Source organism: Balaenoptera borealis, assembly GCF_965194805.1.
Source record: "Balaenoptera borealis genome assembly, chromosome: 15".
Taxonomy (NCBI): domain Eukaryota; kingdom Metazoa; phylum Chordata; class Mammalia; order Artiodactyla; family Balaenopteridae; genus Balaenoptera; species Balaenoptera borealis.
Window position 1 is genome coordinate 52231803 of NC_138871.1, and position 18520 is coordinate 52250322.

Sequence of the window (18520 nt, forward strand, 5' to 3'; positions counted from 1 at the left end):
ACTCTTTGTAAGACCAAGATTTGTTGATAGGATCCTAATGGAAGCTAAACTTAAAGGTATCATAGTTGATAGAATTGAGATAAAAGTTTATTTTAAAAAATTAGTGTATTTGAATGGGCTTTATGTAAGACGGTTACATCTCTTTTGTTTGATTATATTGTGAGATAGACATTATGTCTCACTGGGGAATGCTTCCCCTGCCTGGTATAAGACAGGGCATATAAATCTGCCCCTAAGGCAATATTAATTAAATTAATATTAAAGGAAACCAATAAGTTTACCTGAGCCTCTACACAATATGAAATAAAAACTGGAGGTTAATACTCAGGGGCTAATAAAAGCAATAATGGAGGGGTTTTTCTGCCCCTAGGGTGGTCTAGGTTTGACTTGTGCACTCAGAAAGAAGACCTTTGTTGAATGCCTTGCACAAATTTTGAAGGCATGATAAATTGAACTCTAAAGTTCTAGAACATACAACTCGATTTCCAGTTTATTTGGAAATCTTCTCACTGATATAAAAAAGAAAATTAAAGAAAATGTAGTTGGGCAAATCAAAATTTGATATCTTTTAGGTGGTAGACCAGTTATTTGGAGAATTAAAAGCAACTGTCTTTGTTTTATGGGCCCAAAATAGCATCAATTATGCTAACAGACATACACAGGCTTCTTGGCCCTAAATTCCCTATCTCTGGTGATAAGGATGTCTCTCTACCTCCTGGTACAGGGAGGGTGCCTTTTACATGGGAGATTTATTTCCTGTTTTCATGGAGACAGAGGGGAAAGTCAGAGTGTCCTTCTTGTACAGGCTATTTTTAAAGTAACTGTAATTCAAAATAATCACTTTGGCATATTTGGGGGCAGCGTGCTCTGAGTCTCCACAATGGGGTGCTGCCTGATTCATGAACCATTGAGTAAAGCCAATAAGATCTTCCAATTTATTCAGTCAAATTTTGTTTTTCAACAATATATAAGCCTCAAATCCTAACCACCCCTTTTAGTTACTCACTGAACACTCCCATGTGTACGCGTGGTGCATGCATAAATAAACTCCTTTTTTCTCTTGCTACTCAGTCTTTAGGCAGTTTAATTTTCAGGCCCCATTTACTTAATGTAAGATGGTAGAGGACAAGTTTTTCCTCCTGACAAAGATTCTCTGCTTGACCAAACCCTGAAGTCAGGTTCCTCTGAACTCTCTTCTCAACTAGGCCCTGACTTTTGGGTTTCCTGTTCATCTCTGCATTGTCCAGTTTTAGCAAGATTCCTGCTGAGTCAGTTTACTGAAAATCCCTCACCTTTGATATCTTTTCACCCTGGCCTGCCTTCAGCAAAAATGCTGTTAGGTCAGTTTAGCAAAGAATTACCCTACCTCTTAGTATTTTTCTATCACCTGATCTGCCGTCTTGCTCCTTGGCTATAAATTCCCACTTTTCCTTATTATACTCTGAGCTGAACGCTATCTCTCTTCCCTACTACAAAACCCCATTGTAAAGGTCCCTCTTGAATGAAGTCTGCCTTATCATCTTTTCTTTTTTAATTAATTAATTAATTAATTTTGTCTGCACTGGGTCTTAGTTGTGGCACGCGGGCTCAGTAGTTGTGTCTCATGGCCTCTAGAGTGCAGGCTCAGCAGTTGTGGTGCACGGGCTTAGCTGCTCCGCGGCATGTGGGCTTTTCCTGGACCAGGGCTCAAACCCGTGTCCCCTGCATTGGCAGGAGGATTCTTAACCACTGCGCCACCAGGGAAGCCCCAGTAGTTATTATTATTATTATTATTATTTTGAGGCACTTGCCTGAGGACAATTTTCTGATTAGAACTGAAATGAACATATTTTCCTGTCCCTGTGTTAAACAATACTAGGACCAAGCAAAAATAATTTTGCTGCTTGTTCCAGGAAATAGCTGCTCCTGAAAGATAAGATTGTAAACAAAGCAGATGACTTATCAAGACTAACAGCTAGCTCATTAAGACTCTTTCAGCACCCCTGCCTCTAGGACCCACCAATCCATTAAGTCATAAATTCTGCCCACCCAACCAGTTTCCTCCTTTGTAGGACCCAAACTCAAAAGACTTCCTTCTGGAGATCTAGCCCCATATATCCAAATGCCTGGCTGTCTCACGGGCATCTCATAATTAACATATTGAAAGCTGAACTCTTGATCCCTCCTTCCAACCTGTTCTCTGCCTCTTCTCCATCTCAGCAAGTGGCGCCTCTCTGTTCACTCAGTTGCTCAAGTCAGAAACCCTGATAGGGGTTTCCCTGGTGGCACAGTGGTTAAGAATCCGCCTGCCAATGCAGGGGACATGGGTTCAAGCCCTGGTCTGGGAAGATCCCACATGCCGCGGAGCAACTGAGCCCATGCGCCACAACTACTGAGCCTGCACTGTAGAGCCCGTGAGCCACAACTACTGAGCCCACGTGCCTCAACTACTGAAGCCTGTGCTCCTAGAGCCCATGCTCTGCAACAAGAGAAGCCAACGCAATGAGAAGCCCGCACACCTCAACAAAGAGTAGCCCCCGCTCGCCACAACTAGAGAAAGCCCGCGTGCAGCAAAAAAGACCCAACGCAGCCAAGAATAAATAAATAAATTAATTAATTTTAAAAAAAGATACCCTGATACCTCCTCCTCTCCACATCCAAAGCCTCAGCAACTTCTGCCAGCTCTACTCCAAACAGAGCACAAACTGTCCCCTCCCATCTCTCTACTACTCCTAGTATCCTCTGTCAAGAACGAAGAAAACCTTCCCCTACCCTTTTAGGTTCTTCTGGCTCGTCTAAGAATTAAATTGACATGAGACGGATTAAAAGGAGAAAATCAGACTTAATTTTATATGTACGGGAACCCCACATACAAGAAACGTAAAATGAGGTCTGTATTCCATCCTGAGCTAAGGAATGGGATAGGGGTCTGAGGCTTCCAAGGACAGAAGGGTCATTCACAGGACGATAAACAGAGTAAGTGTTTGGTAATTAGATGTTTGCCTTGCCATATAGATGGGGCCACTTAGATAAAATTTATCTCTGGGACTAACTCATTTTCTGGGAAAAATCTCAAATTTAAATGCTTCTAGGTAGTTAAGGGAGGGGCAGTATTTTCTCTTGAACCCGCAGGGTCTCAATTGCCTTTAGCTCAAAATAATCCTCATGCAAAACTGACACATGTTGGGGGTGGCGGGGTTCATTCTGAACCCCTACACCTCCTGCTAACTCGTCTCCCTGCTTTTGCTCTTATCTCCCTAACATTCGTTCATTCTCCATGCAATAGCCAGAGTGACCTTTTAAAAACACAAGTCAAGACTTCCCCGGCAGTCCAGTGGTTAAGACTCTGCACTTCCACTGCAGGGGGTGAGGGTTCGATCCCTGGTTGGGAAACTAAGATTCCGCATGCCGGGACTTCCCTGGTGGTCCAGTGGCAAAGACTCCACGCTCCCAATGCAGGGGGCCCAGGTTCGATCCCTGGTCAAGGAGCTAGATCCCACATGCCTCAAGTAAGAGTTTGCATGCTGCAACTAAAGATCCTGCATGCCGCAACTGAGATCCGCCGCAGCCAAATAAACAAACAAATAAATAAACATTAAAAAAAAAGATTCCGCATGCTGCGTGGTGTGGCCGGAAAAAAAAAAAAAAAGCACAAATCACATCATGTCACCTTCCCCCATTAGAACTTTCCAGTGAGTTCCCATCACCCTTAGATTACAATCCAAACTTCATATCCCTGGTCCTGGCACTTCTCCAATCTTTTTTTTAAAAATAAATTTATTTATTTATTTATTTATTAATTTTGGCTGTGTTGGGTCTTCATTGCTGTACGTGGGCTTTTTCTAGTTGCCGTGAGCAGGGGCTACTCTTCCTTGGGGTGCGCAGGCTTCTTATTGCGATGGCTTCTCTTGTTGCGGAGCATGGGCTCTAGGCGGGTGGGCTTCAGTAGTTGTGGCACGCGGGCTCAGTAGTTGTGGCTTGCAGGCTCTAGAGCGCAGGCTCAGTAGTTGTGGCGCATGGGCTTAGTTGCTCCGCGGCATGTGGGATCTTCCCAGACCAGGGCTTGAACCCATGTCCCCTGCATTGGCAGGCGAATTCTTAACCACTGTGCTACCAGGGAACTCCCTCCAGTCTTATTTTATGCCATCACTTTCCTTGCTCACTATACATCAGCCATCCATCTCAGAGCTTCTACATTGGCTGGTCTTTCCATCGCTGGCTCCTTCTTATCCTTCAGATCATATAAAGTAGGTCCTACTGACTATTCTCATCCAAAGCACCAATCACACTTTCTATTTATTTATTTATTGCTTTTCTTCTCCACTGTACCCCAAGCTCTAAAAGCTTGTTCACCACTGTACAGTGAACACCCAGAACAATGCGTGTTTATATTTGGCCCTTGTGGCAAGCTGATTGCATTAATGCCCTTCTTTCTTCCTGTATTTTTGTAGGCCCCTCCCACTTTGTCTCTGGGCTCACTGTGTGGCTTTGGCCAATGAGATGTTAGCAAACATGACCGTAAGCAGAGGCTTGAAAAGCACACGTGCAGTTCCACTTGCCCTCCTGCACAACTGGGCTTGTTCTTTTTTGGGTCCTGCCATTGCCAAGAGAATATTCCCTGCTATTCTGCTGAAGGGATGTGAGAAGTAGAGAAGATCTGCATCAGCCTAGCTGAGGCCATTCATAGCCAGCTGACCCTCAGATATGCCACGGAGCCAGCTAAGATCAGTAGAGCCACCTACCTGACCCACAGCTGACTGTAGACTCTTAATCAAGCCACCTGAGACCAGAAAAACCAAAAAGCCAACCTATAGACTCATGGGCAACAATGATTATTTTAGCTCACTATGTTTTTGTGTAATACAGCATTATTGTGACAATGTAACTGATATAGCACTCAAATATTTGTTGGCTAGATGAGTATTAGTGAATTTTAGACACTAGAGCAGGGCAGGAGATATGGCAGATTTCTTTGGACTTAAGGTGATAGGGACAGAGTGAAGGAACAAAGTAGGTGATTAAATAGTTAATCCTACTAGGGGATCATAAATAGTAAAAAAAAGGTATGGGAGACCCCTGTAAGTTAATGATCACTCAAGAAAGCAGGCTTGCTTAACAACGAAACCAAGTGTGCTTGCTTAGCAACAAAACTGTGCAGCAGAAGCATGAGACACGCCCCCAAACAATAAAACAGTGGTGGAATGAGACCTGCATCCTGCCCAGTGAGGTCGGTAAGTTGATGATTCCTAGGACATGCTCCTCTGTGCGCACTAAAAATAAAAATATAGGGAAAGGTGACATTATACTGAAACCCGAGATGATTTACCATACGTTAGTATATGTTACTGCTTTTTGCCCATTTCCATAGCGCTATGAAAGTCCCAGTTTGACCATGTAGGGACAAAAAAACTCTCCCGCCTGATGTGGAGGAGGAACTGATGATGGAAGTTTTTATTTTTTAAATAAATTTATTTACTTTTGGCTGAGTTGGGTCTTCGTTGCTGAACTCTGGCTTTCTTTAGTTGCAGTGAGCAGGGGCTACCCTTCGTTGCGGTGTGTGGGCTTCTCATTGCAGTGGCTTCTCTCGTTGTGGAGCACAGGCTCTAGGCACACCGGCTTCAGTAGTTGTGGCTCATGGGCTCTAGAGCACAGGCTCAGTAGTTGTGGCACACGGGCTTAGTTGCTCCGCGGCGTGTGGGATCTTCCTGGACCAGGGCTCGAACCTGTGTCTCCTGCACTGGCAGGCGGATTCTTAACCACTGCACCACCAGGGAAGCCCATGATGGAAGTTTGATGTCTACTCAAGAATGAGGAAGAAGGTGGTCTTCTCCCCTCCCCACTTTTCCTTTGACTATAAAAATGTGGCCTACCTAGCTTTCAGGGCAGCACTCCCTTGCCTGCCCGCCTGTATCTCTCACAAGCATCCTGTACTAATAAATCACTTCTTGCCTGATGCTTTGCCTCTCACTGAATTCTTTCTGCACCGAGACAAAAGAACCTGAGCTTCACTAAGTCCTGAGATGAGTTCTATGGTTTCAGACCAGGTGAGCGATTTTAATTAAAAGGACGATGGGGGCTTCCCTGGTGGCGCAGTGGTTAAGAATCCGCCTGCCAATGCAGGGGACACGGGTTTGAGCCCTGGTCCGGGAAGATCCCACATGCTGCAGAGCAACTAAGCCCGTGTGCCACAACTACTGAGCCTGTGTTCTAGAGCCTGTGAGCCACAACTATTGAAGCCCGTGCACCTAGAGCTTGTGCTCCGCAACAAGAGATGCCACTGCAATGAGAAGCCTGCACACCACAACGAAGAGTAGCCCCCGCTCGCCGCAACTAGAGAAAGCCCGCACGCAGCAACGAAGACCCAACGCAGCCAAAAATAAATTGATTAAAAAAAAAAAAAAGACAATGGGTTCACATCCCATACCGTGGGTTCAAGTCCCTATCTGCGGTGTGGCTGGTTTCAAGTCCCATCCGAGGAGAAGTACAGTTTCAAAGGGACCTCCCTTTCAGCACATCCCACATGGGGGCCTTTCTGTGGGTTCAGTTAGCTGTGCTGTATGGTTATGAAGGAAGCCAGGGGTTAGTGGGAATGTTCCAGAATGGAGGCACCCAGGGCTAGGGTGAAGCCTGTAGATACTGCGTATATTAGTTTTCTGTTGCTGCGTAACATTACCGCACACTTAGCAGTTCAAAATAATACCAGTGTATTATCTCACGGTTTTTGTGAGGAGTCTGGGTACAGGATAGCTGTGTCCCCTGGGCAGGATCTCACCCTTCGGAAGTCAAGGTGTCAACTAGGGCTGCAATCTCACATGTGCCCTTCTGAGTCCTCTTCCAAACTCAGTGAGGCCTCAGTGTAAGCAACTCTTTACAGGAAACTGCCCTCAGCAAGAAGCCCCTTTTCCTGTCACTTGAGCAAAGCTATATTGTAACTAACTTTTAACCCAAGCATCCCCATGCTCTACCCATCTCTGGCTCAACCATGTCTCTCAAATCTTTTAATCACACAATACCTTGCCTAATTTGTCGGTTCTTTCCGTAGATCACAGAAGTAGAAATGAAGAATAAGTAATTAACAGATGACCAGATCTCTTCCTTAGCTTCTTGTTCAGTAATCTTCCGAACAAACTGTGTGACCAAACTATGAACAAGATTACATCCAGAGGACGATCACAAGGAGTCGACAAGCCTGCACACAGTGGTGGATGCCGCCGACTCTGACCCTCTATCTCAGTGATCAACTGAGATGACTTCTATGTTTCCCTTTATAACTTTCATGGCCGAGCAGAATCTTCGGAGGTGTTTTTTGGGGGACGCAGAGTCCACTGTCTCCCCAGATTGCCAGCATTCTGATTAAAGGCACCTTTTCTTCTACCATTTGTGAGTCTGTAATTGATTTTGTAAGTGGCGAGCAGCGGGACTGAATCACCCGATTCATTGGGTAACATTAGGGGCCAAATACACAGAAAAAGAGTGCGAAAGGTCAGTTGGGTCCATACGGAGGAGGGGCCCTGGGGAGACATCCCCTTCACCTCCCCAAGGATTCTCAGAGGAAAGGGCAGCAGGGGGATTTCCTTAGGGCCTGGGGCGGGTGGCACTCTCTGAGCTGTGTGACTGAGTCCAGGCCTGTTGCCTCAACAGCCAGAGAAAGCAGGGCCCCACGTGGATCATGTTTTTGACCTTCAGCACTTGATATATCCTGGCACAGGTTAGGGCACAGCAAACGTCTGGGGAAGGAATGAGTCCCCAGGGGGCCGTGTGGCGCCTTTAAACAACAAAGGCTTCTACTCACGAGCAGATTTACACAAAGGTAATTTGTAGGACTCCACGCTAGAAATGGACTCCTGATGCTAGTTTTAATAATGACCTCCCTTCCAGTGCTGCCCTCAGTTTGCATGTGACCCCCCCAGACGTTGGAGTGGGCAGAGGGCCCAGGAGGCCCTGTGGGCAGCAGTGGGTAGGGGGACACAAATCTCAGCAGTCCTGTAGCTGAGCAGGACCCTAGGGGGCCTTCCCGGGACAGACCCCTCCCCCCTATTCTCTGCTTTAGCTCCTCTCAGAAGCGCCTAGTTAACTGTATCTGATGCACGTTTCCTGAGTTGTTTTATAATGTGAAAACCCTCATCAAATGGAAGAAGGTAACTACCTGATGACCATGAGCACATAGTTCCCAGGCCTACTGGAGCCTAAGGATTGATAACACAGTATTAACCCCTACGACACCGCCCAGTCACCTCACCATCAACCAATCAGAGAATCGTGCAGGAGCTGATCACACACCCTGAGAGTCCCCCCTCCCTCACCTGGCCTTTAAAAATGCTTTCCTGAAACCCTTCGGGGAGTTCAGGCTTTTTGAGCACTAGCTGTCCCGGACTATCGTATAGCTTTACAGTAAGTGCTGCACTTTTCTTCCCCACAGCCCGCTGTCAGGAGATTGGCTTTGCTGCGCGTCGGGGAGCGGACCCAGCTTTGGTTCGGTACCACCTCCTTTGGTCCTTGAAGTTTTAGGGGCCTAAGGACCTGCTTTTTGCAGATCAGCCACCTGGGGGCGACAGAGTGGTTGACCCAGCGTGGGAATGAACTCCCAGTCCAGCTGAATGGTTTGAAAAAGCTCCTAGGTGGCTCTGGGCCTGGCTTCCTTCCCCACAGTCCCTGGGTGGATGTCAGCTCTCGGGGGAGGTCAGAACTAAGAACAGATGTCTGCCCCTGAAGCCCTATGCTCCGCGCAGGGGCCGGACTGCCTGTGGCTGCAGGGCGCCGCGTGGCCACCAGGGGTCACTCCTCACTAGGCTCTCAAAGCAGAGACCGGTGGGCCGGGCTTTACACCCCACCTCCTCTCTCGCCAAAGCTCCCAGGGCTCCTGGGTCTGTCCCCCGTGCAACAATTTAGTGGTCAGCACCCAACACCCCTTGCATTGGTCCCGTGGGGTCAGAGAAGGGTTATTGAAGTAGAGTTACTGATAAAATACAGGATGCGTAATTAAATTTGAATTTCAGATAAACAACGAATACTTTTTCAGTATAAATATGTCCCACACAATAGTATTGCTAGATTTGGCAACCTAGCACGGAGACAGATCCTTGCATTCAGATTCCAACCTCATCGTTCACTGAGTGATAGGAGCAATTCTCTGCTTTTCTGAGCCTCGATTTCCTTATCTATAAAATGGGTAATGATACTTCATGGGGTTACATAACGTCTATCGTGTTCAGATAAGAGCTCAATAAACCTTAGCATGTTTTCTTTTCATTCCTCAGAAGCTACTGATTTTTGACTTCAGAGATGTCATATCTTCTAGCTAAAAGTTGACTATCAACAGGAGACTGCAAGAGGCAGGAGAGGTGAGGCTGGAGGCTAAGGGTGAGAATGGAGACCATCTACCCTCAACCCCTTATAGTCTACTGCATTAACATGATGAGCTCCTCCACTGTCTTTATCAACCCTACAACACCACTATAGGAAACTTGCCAAAGGGATACAAGTTGCAAATAACTTTGTTGTTCATTCCAGGAACTTCCTGAAAGGCTTGTTTACATTTAAATGCCCCCCGGAGACGTTGGGCAATGCACGGAGACATTTTTGGTTTTCACAACTGTGTAGGGAAGGCTACTGGCATCTAGCGGGTAGAGGCAGGGATACTGTTAAATATCCTGCAACGCACAGGACAACCACAAGGAATGATTCAGCCCCAAATGTCCAAAAGTGCCGAGGTTGAGAATCTTTGACTTAAATGAACATCAGACTGTTCAGCTCTTCAATACTGTTAAATTAATTAGACAAGGAGACCCTTAGGCTGAGGTGGCTCTAATGCTGGGGGTGTTCTACACAAGCAAACCAAAATCTAAGCCTGCAAATGCCTCACAGTTACAAACCGAAACCTAAGGACAACCAATCACAGCTAACTAGGCTTTAAGCCAGTAAGTAAATTCCTTACTTTGTTTCTTTTTTTTTCTCTGTAAAAGTTCACCTCCAGCTCCCATCCATGGAGTGCTTGCTTCTAACCACTCTGGCTTGGTGCTGCATAATTGGAATGGATTTTGCTCAAATAAGTTCTTAAATTTTTAGTAGGCCTCATTTTATCTTTTAACAGTTCAAAAACATCAAAAGACAGTTTACTCTCCAAGAGTCTTAAAAATCTTTGTCTCCAAACCTTTGCCTTGCTGTGTCCATTGTTGGACTGCACCCTGCAGGCCTGCAAGCTCTGTACTTGCGCAGCCTGGAGACTGAAGAAAGAGCCCGGAGTCAGTGACCCTGATTCAGTGGTTTCATGGATGGGGGAGCTTACACGTCCGAAGCAAGGTCCTGGAGCCACACCCCACCATGTAGGTGGGCAGGACATGGTGGCAGTCTCCGCTCCTGGGCGAGAGGGAGGTTACCAGTTGTAGGGGGAATTGATGACATCAAGTTAGCTCATCGGTTGCCAGGGAAACCAGCAGAGGGCCCTGCCACTCACGGCCCCTTTGATACACTATCATAGTGGAGAGAGTTCTGAGCTAAAGATTAGAACAATCACTAGCTGGGGCCAGGGGCCAGTACATAGGCATTTACTGATTAGGCTCTGTGATTAAGCGGGAAGGTCTGTCAGGTGAGTAGGATGTAGGTGAAGCAGGCACTGGTTGAGCAGGGGATGTGCAGAGAGCAAGAGAACAGCCATCTTGGGTGGCCTGGTCATACATCCGTCAACCCTAAACTATTATAGTACGATCCTCACTCAATTCTTTTTTTTTTTTTTTCTTAATTTATTTATTTTATTTATTTATTCCCTGGTTTGGACCAAGTACTGGGGTAAAAGGGTATAAAAGTGAATTACTCACACTGCTCTCAAGGAGCAATCTATTTTCTGATGGATTTCCTCCAATAACTGAAGGAAGGGGAGAGTGGGCATTGTGCTCAAAGATATTCATTGCACTATTATTTACAATAGTAAAAACAGGTGTCCAGTCATAGGAGAATTCTTAAGTAAACACTAGGTTATATCTACCTGGTGCAATATTTTGATGCCTTTAAGCTCAGTTTTCCAAGGAGACTTTAAGACCACAAGGAAGTGTCCTCATTATAAATGGAAAAAATAAGATATAACCTCATACATAGGCTATATGCCTATGATTATAGGTTATATGCATAAGTGAAAGGCTAAGAGGAAACACACCAAAAGTTAACAGGTGCTGGTAACAGGGTGCTTCCTCTTTTTCACTTCTTCCCTCCTTTTCTCTATTTTTTCAATTATTATTATTTATTTATTTATTTATTTTGTGCTGCATTGGGTCTTCATTGCTGCATGTGGGCTTTCTCTAGCTGCAGTGAACAGGTGCTCTTCGTTGCGGTGCGCGGCTTCTCATTTCATTGGCTTCTCTTGTTGCGGAGCACGGGCTCTAGGCATGCGGGCTTCGGTAGTTGTGGCTCGCGGGCTCTAGAGCGCAGGCTCAGTAGTTGTGGCGCACAGGCTTAGTTGTTCCGTGGCATGTGGGATTTTCCCGGACCAGAGATTGAACCAGTGTCCCCTGCACTGGCAGGCAGATTCTTATCCACTGAGCCACCAGGGAAGCCCTATTTTTCAATTATTTTTAAATGAGCTGGACCAGGGAGTTGGAACTCACTGGGTGAATGGTGGGGGCCATTCCTTGCCTCTGTAATCTTCAGAGTGCCCTGCAGTTTGTATCTCATCCATGCAGGGATCCTCATCTGTGGGCATGGGCTCAGAGAGACCTGCCAGGGATCTCCCGGTGGGCTAACTGGAAAGTCAGAGATAGAACCCAAGTCTCCTGCTTTGTAGTCTGGATCTTGGTGGAGCTGCACAGTCTGAACACATGGGCAGGCCTGAGGGGTAGAAGAGAGGCTGTGATGAAGGGAGTGCCCATTCTGAGGGGATGGGCCTGTTCCCGGAGTTTCCTGGGGCTCACTTCCCATCCCCCTCACTCTCCCACACAGGAACAAAGGCCTGTGGGCAGCAGACCCTACAACCAGATCATGCAGGAAAGGCACCTGTGGGACACTGGCTCCTTGAAATGATCACCAAAACGATCCTTCAGACCAGTTGTTCTCATCATGGTGAGGCAAACCAGTCGTAGGAGCATCTTGGAGGAGGAACGGCAAAGGCTGGTTGAAGGTGGGTATTTTAATGCTGAGACTTGATTAGAATTGAGTGAGGGGACTTCCCTGGTGGCGTAGTGGTTAAGAATCTGCCTGCCAATGCAGGGGACACAGGTTCGAGCCCTGGTCCGGGAAGATCCCACATGCCGCAGAGCAACTAAGTCCGTGCGCCACCACTACTGAGCCTGCGCTCTAGAGCCCGTGAGCCGCAACTACTGGAGCCCACGTGCCACAACTACTGAAGTCCGCTCACCTAGAGCCCGTGCTCCCAACAAGAGAAGCCACCGCAATGAGAAGCCCGCATACCGCAACGAAGAGTAGCCCCCACTCGCCACAACTAGAGAAAGCCCGTGTGCAGCAACGAAGACCCAATGCAGCCAAAAATAAAATAAAATAAAACACACAAGTTTATTTAAAAAAAGAAAAAAGAATCAAAGTTACTGTGTTGGGATCGTAGAGGAAAAAAAAATCTTTTACTTTCTACCCTTCTTGGTTCTCTGCTGGAGCTCTTGTAACAAAAGTCAGATTAACAGGAGAAAGGCATACACATTTATTTAATGTAAGTTTTACACGATGCGGGAACCCTGGAGCCCTCATAAGGAAATGATCCAAAAAAGCAGTCAAACGAGAGCATTTTGATGCTAGGTTTCATGAGGAGTGGGAAATCGTGGAAATACGTGCTAGGGTATGAGCTAATGTATTAAGCTGGGGGAAACGTAGCAAGGCCTGTTCAGATTCCTCCCAGTCATCCCCCCATCTCTGGAGATAAGGATGCTCCCTTCCTCCCAGTATAGGGAGGGCACCTCTCACATGAGGGTTTTATGACCTGCTTCAGGGGAAGGTCAGAGAGTCCTTCCCACAATTGCTCTTTCTCAAATTCCTTCAACTTAAAATAGTCAATAGGCCAACGCGCCAAATTTTGGAGTAGCTTGACCTGAACCCTGTCAGGATTACTGGCAGTGGGGCTGATATTCTGCAGCAGGGGACACTGCTCCAGACATTGGGGCAGTCTTTCTCTCTCTGTCTCTCTCTCTTTGGTTTCTTTTCTCTGCTTCCAATCCTGATGAGCTCACTGTTAACTTTCTGGATACACAAGGCTACCAAACACTTCTTTTAAACTTGCAGGTTTCACACCCATCTCCACCTTCCAGAAATTTCTTCTACACAGAAGACATTTACTGAACAGAATTGTTAAAAACGCTAGGCTCTCTACTACAGATTCTGCCAACAGCCAGACTTGATTGTCTTCAGGACTTTTCCTACTCTCATCTGTGAAATGGAATACTCATGGACTAGCCCGTAGTCCTTTTAGGACCATTAATTGGAGGGGGTAATGGGAGCCAGGATATTTCCAGAAGGCGGAGAAAAACTCTTTATAATTTTTTTTCTTTGAGGTCCGAGAGTTTAACTGTATACTCCTCGAAATAATTATTATATACTCTATTTTCTCAGAGCAATATAATGGCGTCTCTACCTCATTAACTTGACCCAATCAAGGCTCACAGATCATGAGAACTGGAAGGGACCTCAAGGACTGTTTAATTCAGTGGTTCTCAACTGTGGCTGCTCTTATAATCACTGAACTTTTTAAAAAGTACTGAGCCTGGGCCTCACCCCCAGATCTATTATATCAGACTCTCCAGAGGCAGGGCCAGCGCCGCCTTCTCTTAAAACTCCCAAGGTGACTTCAGCATCCAGCCAGAATCGAGCATCAGTGATTTGGTCCAACAGTCTCTACACAAGGAAAAGACAACGTGGGGAGGTGATGTGAGTCAAACCAAAGTCTCACAGGAATGGGATCATATGGCTTGTGGGTGCTAAATGGAGGCAAAGGTCACCCAAGGACAAGGAGGATGGAGAATTGCAGGAGAGCCTTGTCACCATCAGCCAGTCAGTCACGCAGTTTTGAACCTGCTGTGTCCCCTGCATTGGCAGGCGGATTCTTAACCACTGCGCCACCAAGGAAGCCCCAGTAACTTTGAATCTTGAAAGTTTTTCTTGTGTCTTTAATTGCAGAACCTCCTGAAAGGGGTCTCATGCTCCCACTGTGGTCTTTCAGAGCCTTAGACAGTCAGCAGTTGAGACAGTAGCGGGGGCTAGGAGTCAGCTAGTGGAGAGCAAAAGTGGGGAATGCAGCTGTTGAGAAGGCAGCCAGAGGGGAGCAGCCTGTGGCAGGAGGCCATTCAGCGGAGGGCCACCTCTGGAGAGAGAGCCATCTGCGTGAAATACCAAATGAGTTTTTCTAACGGCTTATTCCCTGATTCAGTCATGAAATATTGCCTGGATGTTCTTGAATCACCTTCAGGGGCTTGTAAGCCACCCCCAAAGAGATTAAAGTGATTTCCCCAGAGAATCCCACAACTTAATGACAGCTCAATAAGGAATGAAAAAGAAAACACTGCCATGTTGGAGAAAACAATTATTTCCTCCTGCTCATAGGCAGATACGGGGCACTCTAGAGGCACAGCGGCTAGGAATACAGTCTGCAGGAGAATGGAAAATTACCCTTTGCTTCTGGTGTGGGGCTTCTTCCTGATCCACTGAGTTCCTTAGAACGTAAGAGAAGGAGAAGGGGGGCAGTGCCCCCTGCCGTGGGTCCTGACTTGCTCCAGTCTCCAACTTGAGATGACACGCCAACTTCCCTTCTGCTTAAATTAGGGCCCTAAATTCTTTCTTAAACAACCCTGGGAGCAGAAGACTGAAATGAAGCACATTATCTGGACTATGTATTCTCTTTTCTCACATTTAAAACATTAGCCCAGATTTCAAACTTTTAACTGCGATGGACCAAATAGCCTCACATTACTACTCAGATGCATTTTAATATGCTACCACCTTCCAAAAGACTGAGACGTTTGCTTCCTGTTTCATAAAGGAAATGAAATGGGTTAGATGAGAAATACTTCCCCTACGGAAATAAAAAGCTACTTGCTCATTGCAAAGATCATTTTTATATCTTCTAAATAGCGGGGAACGCTCGCTGAAACTAAACCCACAGACGTCTCGACAGCTTTATTTGTTCACTCTATTTTGGGCTCCATTATTGAAGCAATCTCTGTTGGCAAACATTGTTCTACCAATAATTTTTTGAGCGGTTAAATTTTTTTTCTTCTCTTTAATTCAATAGAACTGAGCACATCCCTCTCAGTATAGTCAGGAGTGGGGTAGGGGTGGGTGGGCAAGAGGGGGACATCACTTTCCTAATTGGATTTTTGTGTTGGTCCAAAATGTATAACAGATTCATGGATAACTCTTCACCCACATTTTAAGCATAACCAGGTTTCTACAAAGGTTTGGGATCTGAGGGACACACAAAACTTCCCAACGGCCCTACTGTCCTTCCTTAATTCCACTGAGAGCCTCCTCTTTGAATTAAGGACTTATTAAGGATTTGGGCTTGTGGCAGGTGATTTCGAGGAGAGTTCAAAGAAGGAGGGCATTGCTCTGAATTGAGCAGCATCAGAAAGTGGAGGTGATTCTATCGCTGGGAATCTTAATATTTCTTCTCTAGAAGACAGGGGAATGAAGTGAGGCTAAAGCTGTAACTGATAGGAAAGCAGCCGTCACTCCTATTAGACAAATAAATAAGAGGGATGTTTGGTCGCTTTTGTGGTTTGGACAATGTTCTCGTTTGGTCTGTGTTCAGGCATGATGACGGGTGAGCAGTCCATGATGTTGTCAGGGAGGGGGGAATTTCCCCCTTCTCCCCATCTTGAGTTCTGGACTAATAATAAAATTGATGCAAGACAGACTAACAGGAGGAAAAGAAACAGATTTTAATTCACATGCATGGAGGTCTCATAGAAATGAGACCTAAGGGCTTCCCTGGTGGCGCAGTGGTTAAGAATCTGCCTGCCAATGCAGAGGACACGGGTTTGAGCCCTGGTCTGGGAAGAGCCCACATGCTGCAGAGCAACAAAGCCCGTGTGCCACAACTACAGAGCCTGTGCTCCAGAGCCTGCGAGCCACAACTACTGAGCCTGTGCACCACAACTACTGAAGCCCGATGCCTAGAGCCTGTGCTCTGCAACAAGAGAAGCCACTGCAATGAGAAGCCCGCTCGCCGCAACTAGAGAAACCTGCGCACAGCAACAAAGACCCAATGCAGCCAAAAATAAATTAAATAAATAAATAAATTTATAAAAAAAAAAAAAGAAATGAGACCTAAGAAGTGGCAGAAGCAAGCAGCTTTTATACTTTTTAGACAGGACAGGACAAAGAAACTTGGGCTTTGGGTGCTTAATTAGTGAAGAACCTAAACAGAACTTGGACTTGGGGTAGTGAGCTGAAGAAGTAAGAAGGTGTTTACATAAGGATTCTCATAATCCCCGTCTCTGGCGATAAGGGTGTCCTCCTACCTCCAGATGCAGGGAGTGCACCTTTCACACGAAAGGTTTATTTCCTGCTTTCAGGGAGACAGAGAGCAGGGTCAGGGTGTCTCTGTTGCATTAGCTGTTTCTTAGGTAACTTTAATTCAAAATAATCACTATGCCATTGAGGCACATTTTGGGGCAGCCTGCCCTGGGCCCCAACATTGTTTTGTTTTGACTCGGCTCCTGCAGTGGTCTTGTTGGGTGTTGATGCCACGTGGGGGCCGTCACATTCAACAGCAGGACACTACAGCCCAGCTCCTGGTGCCCCGCCAGCTCCCGGCTCCCAGGGGCTGCTTTTCTCTTTCTCATTGTTTTTGTCATTACTAATGGAACGTTGCTAGTGTTCAGGTTCATTTCTCAGTTTAGACAACCAAAGGGATGGGCCCTGAAACAGGTAAGCACCATTGGAGGCAGAAGCCCATGCACTTAATCTGTGGGAAGGTCTGAGAGACATTAGAACAGGGTGGAAACAGCCTATGTGCCTCAAATGGCCTCAGTCATGACATCCTGAAACTAAGCAGGACCCTGTGGGGCTCCTGGGCACAAAAGCCTTTCCTTCCTTCCTTCCTTCCCTTTTGGCTGCATTGGGTCTTCGTTGCTGCTCGCGGGCTTTCTCTAGTTGCGGTGAGTGGGGGCTACTCTTCGTTGCGGTGCGCGGGCTTCTCATTGCGGTGGCTTCTCTCGTTGCAGAGCACGGGCTCTAGGCGCATGGGCTTCAGTAGTTGTGGCTCACGGGCTTAGTTGCTCCGCGGCATGTGGGATCCTCCCGGACCAGGGCTCGAACCCGTGTCCCCCTGCATTGGCAGGCGGATTCTTAACCACTGCACCAACAGGGAAGTCCACAAAACCTTTCTGTGTTCCCCCCTCGCCTTTCTTGTTTGTAGGAAATGTGCTTCATTCAGCCTCCATGACCTTCCCTGAGTTCCAAAGGGCAGGTTCGAACAGTTTGCTAATCAGGGAAGGGAGGTGATGCAGAGACAAGGGAGGAGCAGTCAAGAAACAATAGTGCAGCCTTGGGGCAGGGTCCTGGTTCCCGCTCAAAGGATATACACAACTGTATCTTTGAGCTGTTTTGCAGATACTGAAACCCCCACCAGGTGGAAGAAGTTAACTGCACGCTTCTCACAAGCACTAGACCCCAGACCGGTTGAACCAGAAGGTTGATGATGCTGACTCCCAATTACCTCACCACCAACCAATCAAAAGAATGTCCACGAGCTGATCACACCCTCCTCTTTGAATCATTACTATAAAACTTCCCACTACCCCCTCCAGGTGAGTTTTGAGGGCATTAGCCTGCTGTGACCCCTTTGCCTGGCAAAGCAATAAAGCTATTCTTTTCTGCTTCACCCAAAACTCTGTCTCTGAGATTCAATTCCGTACCGGTGTACAGAGGCCGAATTTCGGCTACAGTTCCAGTGTAGCCATTGATGTACGTGATTATGGCTTTGAATTATCAAGGAAAAGTTAAATGATACTCAGTGACTTCCTTTAAAGAGGCAGTGAAAAAGCAATCCATTTTAGAACTATAACTGTAAAAATTATTAAAATATTTAGAGAAAAGTTATTCAGCATTGGAGTAGATATAGCCCCCAGCCTTTCCACTGGGAAAGGTAAGCATACTTCTGCGGATCCCTGGCAGATCAGAGACCCTGGGACTTTACTCTTGCACAGCTCCCGGTCCTACAGGGGAATTAGATTCCACTGTTGAGGAGAGTCTGCTGGAACCAGACAGATCAAGTCCCTGCCCCTGGGATATGCCAGGCTGATGGAGGAAGAACGGACCAGTTCAGTAGGAGAGGCACAGGCCTTACTTGCTGGCAGGTGTGGCGTCATAATTGTGCTTGGCCTTCAGCCTTAGGGACACAGTAGGCAGAGCTCAGCCTGGCCTTTCACTACCAGCCAAATCATATGGCCCACAAAGCGGATTTTCTATAAATGTCACAATGAGAAGGAACAGCTAAGGTGAAACAGCAAATATCAATATATTGAACTTCTAGGAGGGCCATGGCGATGTGATAAGCTGACTATTAAGTGGTTTAAAAGCCTGAGAAATGTCCTTGAAAGAAAAATCAGTA

The 18520-nt window shown here is 46.6% G+C and overlaps 1 protein-coding gene across 2 annotated transcripts in view; it reads right to left on the reverse strand.

Annotated features, from left to right (window-relative positions):
• Positions 1-1846: 1846 nt before the first annotated feature.
• The window catches only part of LOC309612436 (uncharacterized protein), a 111090-nt gene continuing 94416 nt past the window's right edge, over positions 1847-18520 (reverse strand). The window contains exon 4 of one of the 2 annotated variants that reach the window (XM_082358339.1): positions 1847-10335. In XM_082358339.1, coding sequence (XP_082214465.1) covers positions 9977-10335 — 359 coding nt within the window. In that variant the 3' untranslated portion in view covers positions 1847-9976. Of the gene's footprint in view, positions 11797-18520 lie in introns of both variants that reach the window. The other variant, XM_082358340.1, reaches the window with a different exon arrangement.